The 12,656-nt window shown below is 42.4% G+C and overlaps 2 protein-coding genes across 2 annotated transcripts; one reads left to right on the forward strand and one right to left on the reverse strand.

The window, feature by feature from the left end:
• Positions 1–456: 456 nt before the first annotated feature.
• On the reverse strand, positions 457–2,119 carry LOC147899983 (uncharacterized). The gene is made up of 2 exons (XM_087377160.1): positions 1,545–2,119; positions 457–1,423 (listed from the first exon to the last, which is right to left on the reverse strand). Exons 1-2 carry the CDS (start codon positions 2,117–2,119, stop codon positions 457–459), a joined length of 1,542 nt encoding a protein of 513 aa, XP_087233286.1.
• Positions 2,120–6,369: 4,250 nt separating this feature from the next.
• Positions 6,370–9,072, forward strand: LOC147899984 (pentatricopeptide repeat-containing protein At2g33680-like). Its single transcript, XM_087377161.1, has 4 exons — positions 6,370–6,775; positions 6,887–7,400; positions 7,719–7,824; positions 7,963–9,072. The coding sequence occupies exons 1-4, from the start codon at positions 6,370–6,372 to the stop codon at positions 9,070–9,072; spliced, it is 2,136 nt and encodes a 711-aa protein (XP_087233287.1).
• Positions 9,073–12,656: the final 3,584 nt, after the last annotated feature.

Below are 12,656 nucleotides of genomic sequence, written 5' to 3' on the forward strand. Positions count from 1 at the left end.
AACATTAAACTAAAAAGTCCAAAAAAGCACCATCATGTGAAAATAAGTCCAACAGTGAACTAATAAATTTCAACATTAAACAAATAAGTCCAAAAACACCATCATGTGAAAATAAATACATCATGTATATAAAAAGTTTGATGTACAAAGAGTCATGATGCACAAAATTGGTTATAATGTAAACAAAAGGTCATATAAAAACCATGCAAAAGTGCTATACTAGGTTGCAATAAAGGCATTCCTTTCTTCATAGTGCCTTACCTAGAACTTGGGGATTTCAACATTAAACAAGTAAGTCCAGAAAATCACCATCATGTGAAAATAAATACATCATGTATATAAAAAGTTTGATGTACAAAGAGTCTGATGTACAAAATTGGTTATAATATAGATAAAAGGTCATATCAAGACCATACCAAAGTGCTATACTAGGCTGCAATAAAGGCATGCCTTTCTTCATGGTGCCTCAGCTAGAACTTGAGGACGCCTTGCCTTCATATCTTTCCAAACATCAAAGATTAAGTTCCAATCCACTTCTTGTACCTGCTGAGGAGCTGAAAGTGAAACAAACATCAACATATCCAAAGTCTTTAATGACAAACAAGACCGATCATTACTTTTAATTCTGTTTTGCTTGGAGAAACCTCTCTCACAGCAAGCAGAGCTTGCTGGTAATACCACCACAATCTGCCATAACTTTTTGAGTGCAGGAAACATTTGTGACCACTCAATTTCTGAGCTACATTGCTCCCATGCATCCAACAACCCCTTTGAAGGATATGCCTCAGCAATACTAAGAACAAATCGCTGCAACTCACCTTCACAATGCTTGGATTGGATAAGTGGTGTACTCCCATTTCCAAACCTGATACAAAGTTGATCAAGATATTGCTTGACAGTGTGTCCCCGAATATCAAGATCTTTGGGATAGTTTTTTGGCGAAAACAATTTGGCTGCATTGAACAAATGGTAATCACGAAACCGTTTATCAAAGGTAGAGACAAGTCTTCGAATGAAAGCTTGAGCAAACCAAATATTCTCCTCCATGCTGACCGGCTTAGTATTATCAAGCAAAGATGTATGCTGTAACACATGATGCTGCATTACTCCATCCTTATTCTTGTAAGATAAAATGCCATTTTGGACTGCTTTTAGAAATCCATTTAAATTTTTGGAATCTTGAGGAAATGAGGCATGCAGATATCGATTCTTCAAGATAGTTAACAACACATCAATCTCTCTCCCAATCATGGATATATCAACATTGTCTGCTTGAAATTTTACATTCAGCAGATCGACTTCTTTTAACACATCAGCTAAGAAGTGGACAATAAATAGAAGCTGAAAGTTCATTGCTCTCTTGTACATTGCTGGGTATTTTTGCTTCCAACATTCAAGCAGAACCGGCATTACCTTAACCAACCTAATTCAAAAAAACCAAAATATTGATTATAAGCTAGCTTGCATAAAGTAAAACTGTCATAACTTAATCAACCTAGAAAAATACATGAGCTCACATAAAAAGTAGATTTTAAAGAAATTACCTTTTCATAACAGCACCTCGAGATAACCATCTCACTCCATGAATCCTCAATAATTCATAATGTCTAGGGAAAAATTCCTCCATCAGTTTCTTCAATTCTTCCCTTTGCAAGGATGAGTCACCCACCCATTCTCGTACCTTATTTGCAAACTGATCCACGAGTTTACACTCACCAAAATACTCACATATATCTTTGACGACTAGGGCCTCTCTATGGGCTATGCAATGAACGCCCACAAGGTGTGGCACTTCCCTTCGCAGCATTGCAATCAAACCACTATTTGCTCCAACCATTGCTGCTGCCCCATCTGACCCCATAGCTATCGTTTTATTCAAAGGCAATTCCAACTCTTTCAACACATTTTGTAATCCTTTATACATGGTATGAGCTTTTCCATCTTTTACACCCACTAACTTGACAAATTTGGTTACAACAGGTCCAGTTCCTCCTTTTGTCAAGAAAGAGATGTACAAAATAAGATGTTTTTCATATCTGCGGTCTGTACTTTCATCTACCAATATTGAGTACACCGGGCTTTTTAGAATTTCTTCTTTAAGCTTTTCCCAATAAACCATATAAATGGCTGAAAGAAACTCCTTTCACGTGGCTGGATTTATGTAAGCAGAATACTCACAAGACAAGGGCATATTCGGAGTCCTCATGTACATGTGGAACCTACACTCATCAGCAAAAGCTTATAAGGACACGTCTTTTTGAGTTGCGTGATACATGATTTGGATTATACTAATAATCCTTGATTTCTCACTATCAACTCGTAACTCAATATGCGTCTCAATGCTTATTATCTTGTCCTTCTCAATGAAAGCTTTGCGCTGCTTTGCTTGCTTGTGCGACTCGGAAGCATCATGGATAGCTAATGCTTGCTTTTGGACTGTTGTACTACCAAGCTTTGCATATGGATTATTCATGCCCATTTCCGTACAAATAGAGCATTTAACTCTCTCCCTCCCCTCCTCGTCAAACATTGAGTATGACCATGGATACAACTTCCATGTAGGAACAAAGGTGCACAAATAAACTCTCTTTCTACCCCCATCTACTGCTGTACTTTCCCCATCTTCAAAGCCTTCCTCATGCACTCGTACACTTTGTGTAACTATGCCCATTTGCTCCAATAGACATTGGCGTTTATCTTTTTTGGGCCTTCCCATCTACCTAATGATTCATGCATCCCCAATTACTATTGCATTAGACACGATACTCAAAATAGATATTATCATAACCTTATAACAAAGAAGCTGAAAACAGTAAATTAATGTGTACTGGAAAAGAGGCCTCACCTGGTAAAAACAGTGAGAAAGAGTGAAACTATAGCTAAATAATGCTCTTCTCGGAGTCTAGTGTCACTAATTGGACAACTTCAAAATCACACAAGATGTCCCTCAAATCTGTAACATTCAACAAAAGGTTCACACTTTCTGTGGGTGCGTGAATTGCCATTACATTATGGTTACTCATGCGGATCACATTATTCAAGGTGCAGACAGCATATTACAAAGCAAATGGAGAGACATGACGATGTTATCCAAACATTAATTTGCAGGAAATTTTAGCCACTTGCCTTTTTGCACAAGCGTCCCAAATCAAGTGAATAAAAAGAAAGATGAGGGAATCATCAATAGTGCTTGCCTACACCATAGCAACGAATTCTGATCAGAGCGAATTAATTAGGAGGGATCCAAGTAATAATTACATTAACTTTGCTAAAACAAACATTCCACTAAACATGCATAAAATCCCATCTGCATCTTACCTTAACAGCAGGCCACAGAGTCGATTGAGCAGCCCTTCAAAAGATGCTCCAGCGTGAGCTCGATAGATCATAGAGTAAGAATTAAACTAGTCGAATGAACACTTCATCTCCCTAAAGATTCTCCCCTGCGTGAGATTGAGAATCGAGATGGCTGTTTTGCAGAGAAATATCTCTCTTTGAGTCTATATTCCAGTGCATTGTGACTCGTGAGCTTGCCCAAAAACTGATATTACAATTTACAGATTCGGTAATACAAAAAGCTTTACCTTGATTCACAGCTATCGCTCTCACTAGTACCTCGCGCTGTGTCGAGATCTGTTTTCTCACAAATGGACAAAAAGATCGCTGATTCGCTCAGTGCTCACATTCTCCTCAGTTACACCATGCAAATTTGCAAAATTCCCTCTTTCTGTCGTGTTCATCGCCAAGCAGTTCTATTACCTCCAGGCTCGACCTCTTCCCCCCTCGACAAATCCACCTGCTGTACCCCCCTCTCCTTTGCCCTCAAATCCTCGACCGATATCCAGATTCCAATGCTTCTAAGTTCTGCCAGCTCGCCACCTCCACCCAGACCACCTCTGCTCAGAAGTCCTGCGCCCTTGGCCTTCCCAAAGCCTGTGGCTTAAACACCACCTTCACTAAGTCCTCCTGCACAGATGCGTCCTCTTTTTATTTGGATGCACTCTTTGAAGTTTGGCTCTTTGGCTCCGTCGTATTCCTTACGTTGTTCCGGCCATCATCATCAGTGAATAGCATCTCAGCTCCAACGGCTCGCTTCCGTTCCTCTGAACCTCCCCAAGCTTTCACGAAAGCTCGAAGCCTCACACAGGTTTTCTAACGCTCCACTAGCTTTAGTGGGTTTCTGGAGATATTTCAGGGGTTGGAGTAGGAAGTCGGAGACATCGGCATGGATATAGAAGGCTGAAGCCTCACTTCAGCAAGGAGGTTGCTGAAAGTCTCATCAGCAAGGAGGCACAACTAGCTTCAGCCTGTGTGTCTGTAGCTATTTCAGGGGTTGGCGTAACCAGTCGGGGCCCTGGAGTGCCGGCAGACTGCAGTGCCATCCAACCTCTGGCATGCCTCCATCGTACATGCTAACCTTCGTCCTGACTCCTGACATTGCAAAACGCTGGCCTTCTTAGACCTGCTGGAAACCAGCCTCCAGGCTTAAAGCTTTTGTTCAATCTCAATGCTCATCCCTCAAAAAGTTGCAGACAACTTACAAGCAAGCGTTTCAATTGCCAACCTCCTCCGGTCGAACCGTCAAAACCCGTACTCATTGATCAACATTCTCCCTGATCCATAGCAGCGGGGTACAGATTCCAGAAGCTTCCCCAGAATTTTGCATAACGCTAGCGTGTCTTGAGACTTGTTTGATCTCGATTCTCTACATTCTTGTGCTCCTCTCAGCTCTGAGTCCTCTCGTCGAAAGAGTATGTTCGTGGATGGCGGCTTGCTTTGCACCTCAACTTGGTCTCATCTTCTTGACTCACGTGGTCAGGGTCCGTGTACAAGAAATAGGGGAACTTGGAACTTGGAAGTTGGAAGCAGAAGGAAAAGATGGTGCTTTAAAATTTACAGCAAGAAAGAGAGGGAACACACAGTCACTACACAGTACCTACTACCAATAACCACTACCTAATGCCCACAAAAAGTTTGAACACGGTTTAAGGAGCTATTAACTACCTAGTACCCACAACTTCCTGCAATCATCAACTTGACAGCTTGAGCCAATGATTTTTAATTTCTTTATTTATTTTATATTATTAATAATATTTAATCTTTAAAATTTTAAAGGTCAAAAATATGTCCGCCCTTCTTTTGAAGGCCTATAATAAGCGTGTCCTTCTTTTGAAACATAAAAATAATAATGCCCGTCCATTCTGAAGGATAACTTAAACATGATAATTTCATTTGAATGTTAAAAAAAATTATCTCCTACTGAGTTGAAGGATAATTTCAAAAATCACGATTCTTTTGAATGGCTTAAAAAAATTTACCCTTCTCTATAAGGGTAAACCCCCCTTTGAAGGGTGTTGCAACCTTCAAATTTGAGGGCTGGTTCCATAGGCGCGATGGAGGGCCAAAAATGCAAATGTATGAAGGAAGGCACAAATATATGTCCAAGGCAATGCAAATGTGTACGAATGAAGGCACAAATACAGGAGGGCAAAAAAAAAAAAATAAAAAAATAATCGTGGTATAATCAAAATCAAAACGCTTCAACAGACAGACATTTTGCATCAGCGTGCTTGTCGACTGGAGGGAGCTATGGTGTACCAGCTGCCTCCCCTCATCACCTTGCAGCACACGCCCTCTCATTGTCGCCTCCATATCACTCCACTCCTCTCGTTCACGGCGCTGGATTTCTTTCAGTCCAGCATTTTTGCTCCACCTCGCGTCTCTTCCTATCCCTACCGCTGTAGCGACAGTGACGCCTTCTCGCCTGTCTCTTTCGACAAGCCTTATGTTCTTTTCCGCGATCAGATTTTAGACCCCAAGACAGCATATATACTGGTTTCAGTCCAGTTGCTGCTGCGTTCCAAGGTAATGCGGAGAGCGATTTTGGGTGAATCCCTCTCAGTGGCGACCCATGTTGGGTAAAAGGCTGACAATGGGGAATTTAGTTGGCATGCAAAGGAAAAACAGGCGAGCTTGCACTGTCGCTACAAATGCAAGGCCGGCTCTAGGTCTGGAGGACAGATGGGTGCATAGCAGAAGCAAATGCTTTCACGATGCCAAGCTTAAGTGGGAACGGTCAGTATTTTGGACGGAATGGCTGTACTACCTTAATCTGCATCTTATAGAACTGCAGCAAAAATAAAAGCCTAGCGTATGCTAGGCGTGTGCATGCACACATATGTAATCATACGCTGGAAGCTCATGGGGCTGTTGGGAACTACATTGTGCCGATGTCTGTGGATTGTGGAATTCTGTCTGAATGGTCTGGCTCCTCGGATTCAGCTTTCCTGGACTTCACGGTTCATCCAATGCAGGCACCTGTACTAGAAAATGCAAGAGGGTAGTCTGCGTCCTAGCTGCTATACGCTAATGGCCCTCCTAAAAGGTAGTGCCAGGTTGAAAGACCTGAAACGTGGCCGAGAAATACATGCCGATATTGCACGAAATGCATTTGAAACAGACCTATTTGTTGGCAACACTTTGATCGGTATGTATGCCAAATGTGGCTCGCTGTTAGAGGCCTTGGAAGTGTTTGGCAGACTGCCAGTTCGAGATGTTGTGTCGTGGAACGCACTAATTGCAGGATCTGCTGAACATGGACATGGTCAGGATGCGCTGAAGTGTTTTGAAGAGATGCAAACTGAGAGTGTCTCTCCAAACGGTGTCACATTTATTTCTGTCTTAAAAGCTTGCAGCACTATAGGAGCTATAGGCAAAGGCCGAGAATTACATGCTGTGATTGCGCAAAAGGGATTTGGAAGAGATCTTTTTGTTGGCAACACTTTGGTTGACATGTATGCTAAATGTGGCTCACTTTCAGAGGCATGGGAAGTCTTCGAAAAGCTACCAGCTAGAGATGTTGTGTCATGGAATGCACTAATTGCAGGATATATTGAACGTGGACTTGGGGAGGAGGCACTGAAATGTTTTGAGCAGATGCAAATAGAGGGTGTCCTCCCAGATGCAGTCACATGTGTTAGTGTCTTGAAAGCATGTGGAAGCATAAGAGCCATAGGTAAGGGCCGATATATACATGCAGAGATCACACAAAAGGGATTTAGAGGTGGCCTTATTCTTGGTAACACTTTGGTTGATATGTATTCCAAATGTGGCTCAGTTTTAGAAGCACGTGAAGTCTTCGACATGCTGTTAGTTCCAGACAGTGTGTCATGGAATGCACTGATTGCAGCATATGCTGAGCATGGACCTGGAGATGAAGCACTGAACTGCTTTGAACAAATGCAATTAAAGGGCATTTCCCCAGATGCCGTCACCTTTGCTTCCATCTTGAAAGCTGCTGGCAGCATAGGAGCCTTAGACAAGGGCCGAGAAATACATAGAGAGATCACACAAAAGGGATTTGAAAGAGATATTTTTGTGAGCAGCACTTTGGTTGACATGTATGCCAAATGTGGTTCACTTACAGAAGCACGGGAAGCCTTTGACAAGCTGCCATTCAGAAATGCAGTGTCGTGGGCTGCATTAATTGCAGGATATGCTGAACACGGGCCCGGTCAGGAAGCACTGAAATGTTTTGAACAGATGCAACTGGAGGGTGTCGCTCTGGATGCTGTCACATTTGTTTGTCTCTTGAAAGCTTGTTGCCGCATAGGAGCCCTAGCCAAGGGCCAAGAAGTACATGCTGTGCTCACACAGAATGGATTTGGAAGAGATCTCTTTGTTGGTAATAATCTGATCGACATGTATCTGAAATGTAGCTCACTTACAAACGCACAGGAAGTCTTTGAAAAGCTGTCAGTACGAAATGTTGTATCTTGGAGCACACTAATGGCAGGATATGCTGAACAAGGGCCTATTGAAGAAGTGCTGAAATGTTTCCAACGGATGCATTTGGAGGGCATCTCTCCAAATGCTGTCACATTTGTTTCAGTCTTGAAAGCTTGTGGCAGCATAGGAGATATAGATAAGGGCCGAGAAATACATGCTGAGGTGGCACAAAAGGGATTTGGAGGAAACCTTTTTGTCAGCAACACTTTGGTCGACATGTATGCCAAATGTGGCTCACTTTCAGAGGCACAAGAAGTATTTGACAAGGTGCCAGTTCGGAATGTTGTGTCATGGAATGCCCTAATTGCACGGTATGCTGCACATGGACCTTGTCAGGAAGCATTAGATTGTTTTGCACAGATGCAACTGGAGGGTGTCTGCCCAGATTCTGTCACATTTGCTAGTGCCTTGAAAGCTTGTGGTATCATAGAAGCCATAGGCACGGGAAGAGAAATGCATGCTGAGATAATCCAGAAGGGATTTGAAAGAGATCTTCTAGTTGGCAATACTTTGGTTGATATGTATGCCAAATTTGGCTCGCTTGCAGAGGCAAGGAAAGTCTTTGACAAATTGCCAGTCCAGGATGTCGTGTCCTGGAATGCAATGATAAAAGGATATGGCATTAACCATGAGGGTAACTTGGCCATACAATGTTTTGAGGATATGCAAGAGCAGGGCATGAAGCCAGATGCTAGTACATTCACATGTCTTCTTATCGCATGCAGCCATACAAACATGGTATCTGAGGGCCAGGAGTATTTCAAGGTGATGAGCGAAGAACATGGCCGTGCACCAACAATAGATCAGTGTATTTGCATGGTTGATCTTCTTGCACGAGCGGGGCATTTGGACAAGGCAGAGAAATTACTTGATGCTAGATCTCCGTCCAAAGAGATGCTGACAGCTTTACTGAGTGCATGCAAAACTTATGGGGAGACAGAACTAGGACTCAGATGTTTTCAACAGCTTGTCCAGATGAATCCAGAAGCGGCTGCTTCATATGTGCTCATGGCAGACATCTATGTGAGTGCTAGCAGGTTGAATGATGCATACAGAATTGAGGATCTGAGGAAACATGCAGGGGCAAAGAAGAAACCTGCCGCTGCTTTAATAGAGGTGAACAAAAATGTGCACGAGTTTGTAGTGGGTAAGAATGAAAGTAAGGAATTTTCAGCGATGCTAGAAATCTTGACTTCACGGGTCAAGGCGGGAGGGCATGTACCAAATCTAGACCTGAGCTTGAGAGACAGTACATATGGCAAAAAATGGGAGGTTACTCAATGATCGCCATTATCAAAATAAAATGTACAACCACATCCATGATTTCAAGGCAAATTGTGCTTATGTAGTGGCATGTCATGGTATGTTCTTATGAAGTACATTGCTATTGAGAAGTAACATTTGTGGAGAAATGAATTGCGTAGAAAACAACCCAACCTGTTCTTATGAAGTGCATACCTCCTATATGGACAGTGCCCAATCTTTCTATGATTCTTAATGTGTTCTTTAGAGTGGTTGTAGAGAAAGTAATATTTACACAAGCAAGTGAGATGTTTAGTTTATGAGAGTAGCCAAATTTAAACTGGCACATGCGTTATCTCAATGCAGTGGATGTGCTACTGAAGACTTTAATTGACCATGCATTTGGCCCAGCATTGAGACCTATCAAGAGACAGCCAGAGACAGTATTATAAGAGCACAGATAGCTCTCTGTGTGATTTATCTGGCAGGTTTTTGGGCTAGAGTGTGAGATCTATGCGCATAGACAACTGGCGATTGCTGGCTGCTTCGATGTCCCTCATGTCTTCCACATATGAGAGATTAGGGGAAATGCTACTGCCAGGATTTGGTACTAATTCTTTTCTTACCTTAGATATGTATAGATTTGTGGATAGACACTTGTGAGTGGGTATGCCCTTTGGGCGGGACACATCCATGAGCCATAACCCTTCACAGGAGGCGCACCCTGCTATGGAAGATAGTGTTTCAGAAGAGGCTTTCTATTTATAGACATATTCATGTATGGTCACACTCCTTCACACAGGGTACCACCTCTTCATGCACCCACATTCTACAAGCATAGTCAAAACAAGCGGCCCTGCCTTTTGTTTTTAGACATTCTACAAGGGTTTCAATTGACATGATTATGTCCATATTTTAATTTGAGGACTCTGGATATTTTTATATCATACTTCTAACATGTTTGATGAAGGCCTGCAAGCCTCTCACTTCCTCCATGTCAAGTGCTTTGTTTTTTGCAAGAACAAGTGTAGTTTCTTCCAATGCAGTTATTCTTTCTAATCTCTCTCTCTCTTATATTTGCAATTCGACATAGATTTTCTCCACCTTTGGAAGCAAAACTAATACCCCCCCCCCCCCCCCCCCTCTCTCTCTCTCTCTCTCTCTCTCACTCACACACACACACACACGCGCGCGCGCGTGCGCATGCGCGCACACACACTTTCTATTCCTTCCCCCCTTGACATTCACTTTACCCTTCTTCCCCCTTCCGCCCCCCCTGCCCCCCCCTCTTGTCTTTCCCTTTTCACTCCTACCTCAATTTTCCCTAATCTTCCTCATTTATTTTCCCTTTTAAATACTTTCCCTAATTTCCCTTTACAAAATAAAATTGTTAAATTTCCCCTAATTTTCTCCCCCCCCCACTTTTTCCTTTTTCTCTTATTTTTCCCACCTCCCTCACTTTTTTTATTCCTTTCTTTCTTATTTATTCCTTTAAAACTCCCTAAGTTTTCCTTATTTTTTCTCTTTATTTTCTTAATTCTTTACTTTAAATATTTTTTGTAAAATTTTTAAAATCTTTCTTAACCTTTTTTCTCTTAAAATTTCCTTGTTTTTTTCTTAATTTCGAATTTGTAGTTTCTCAAACTTTTTATAATTACTCTCATATTTTTTCCAAAAATAATTCCTTAATTTTCTGGTTCTAAACCTTTTTTCTCACTTTTTAAGCTATTCTCCCTACCCCCCCCCCCCTCTCACCTAACTAGGTTTGCTTCATTACCCCGACTATCTCTCTTCCCCAAAACTTACATTAACTTACTCATCTCCTCGCTCCCCGAACCTTTTCTCTCCAACCCGGCGACCAATCACCTCCTATTTAAATGCGCCCTCCCTAACCTCATTACTCCATACTTCCCTTCGCCTGCTATCCTCGTGCTGCCGTTCTCCCACCTCTACTCTGAGTCTCGGCCCATCGGTTGCCTGTCGCCATCCGCCACTCAGGTTGCTGAGCCTCGCACTCATTATTACTGCAAGCTACCTTGTACTTCGCGACTGCCTCCAGATTCCCTTTCGCACGTTGAATCCCGCACGCACTGTTGCAATGACTGCCCTGAGCGCCCTCTGCAGACACGCTGACAGCTGCCCATCGGGGTTGGCGCTCTACTCTCGCATGCTCGTGTAGGCCATCTCCTGGTGGTTCTAGTGATGCCCTATAGGCCATGGTATGTGCCTTGTAGGCATAAATATAGGCACTTGTAGTGTTAGTGCCTTTTAGGCCACGTAGGACACTTAGTCCTATGTGACACCTAGGACACTTAGTCCTAGGTCTAGGTACAAGTACTTTGTACTCTCTATTTTCATTATCCTAGTTGACCATCAACTCTTTATATTCTCTCTTTTGCCTATCGATCCTACGGTGGTATTAGAGCCCGGATTTGCACCAACCTTCTCCGTACAGTCCGTACTGCTCTACTTCGTACTCCATACTACGTACATGCATCGTACAGCCATCGTACTCCCTCGTACTTGCATCGTCGTACACTGTACCTACAGAGTACATGTTTCATACAAGTATCTGCAAAGTATCTGTTATGTACGTTGTACCCATGACATACCTCGTACTTGATCCGTACTTGCATCGTACTTGTTCCTTACTTCCTTCACCGTACAACCGTACCGGTATCATCGTACATTGGATACTGTATTGTCGCACAGCCGTGCACCGTACAGTCCGTACACTGTACTTTGGATATGTTCAGTACATCCGTACACTGCACCTGCTTCCATACAGTTGTAATTGTTTTGAGATTTCTGTACAGGTTTGGCACGTGTCAAATTTGCAGGACACTCTCAAAATTTGGGGCTTTTGCTATCATTATCTCCCTTCTACTGTTTGAAAATTTCGCAAGCCATTTTAACAGTCTAGAAAGTCTACATTTTGAGATCTATACTTTGGGACAAGTGCATTTTTGCAGTCAATTTGTGGACAGCAAGTCCTAATTTTTGGCAGTTGCAAAACTTGAGGCTATTTTTTGGGATTTGGTCTACAATTTCTATTTTGATTGCACTACATTGAGTCACTTTTGCAGGACATTGAGTCAGATTCTCATACATTGGGTCACATTTGCAAAGATCTCAGCAAAATTTGGGGCTTTTCTATATTTGCCTTCTTTTTGGCCTATTTGCCCTCAATACATTTGGGGCTTTTGCCAGATTTGCTATTTTTGTAGTGAACATTGCCTGCCACAGTCACATTTGGGTCAGATCTGCATTTGCCCTTTGATTTGGGTCAGAAATTTACAGATATTTGCCGTCATTTTTGGACAGCCAGCTTTTTGCAGTGATAGCCTTGAGGCTTTTAGGTTTTCAGGTCTCTTTTAGGGTATCACATTTGCTATGGCTGGGAACAATCAGGATCTATTTGGTGTTCTTCGTGAAGATGATAAGTTGGATGGCACCAACTATCCGATGTGGTCTTATCTCATGAAACATATTCTTGTTACAAAGCATTTGTGGAATATTGTTTCTGGGGTTGATCTGAGGCTAGCCAATGCTACAGTGGTTGCCTCTACTGCTGGTCCCTCTGTAGGGGATACTCCTCCTGATGCCTCATCTTCTAGCACTCCTGC

This window comes from Dipteris shenzhenensis, chromosome 7 (assembly GCF_047967505.1).
Source record: "Dipteris shenzhenensis isolate YYH24624 ecotype China chromosome 7, Dip_SZ_1.0, whole genome shotgun sequence".
Taxonomy (NCBI): Eukaryota; Viridiplantae; Streptophyta; class Polypodiopsida; order Gleicheniales; family Dipteridaceae; genus Dipteris; species Dipteris shenzhenensis.

Coding starts and splice junctions, on each gene's coding strand:
- LOC147899983 (XM_087377160.1), bottom strand. CDS start 2,119: ATGGTTTATTGGGAAAAGCTTAAAGAAGAAATTCTAAAAAGCCCGGTG. Junction 1,424..1,544: donor CGAGGTGCTGTTATGAAAAG/GTAATTTCTTTA, acceptor TTTTTGAATTAG/GTTGGTTAAGGTAATGCCGG.
- LOC147899984 (XM_087377161.1), top strand. CDS start 6,370: ATGGCCCTCCTAAAAGGTAGTGCCAGGTTGAAAGACCTGAAACGTGGC. Junction 6,776..6,886: donor TGGAAGAGATCTTTTTGTTG/GCAACACTTTGG, acceptor CACTAATTGCAG/GATATATTGAACGTGGACTT. Junction 7,401..7,718: donor AGCAGCACTTTGGTTGACAT/GTATGCCAAATG, acceptor TCTGAAATGTAG/CTCACTTACAAACGCACAGG.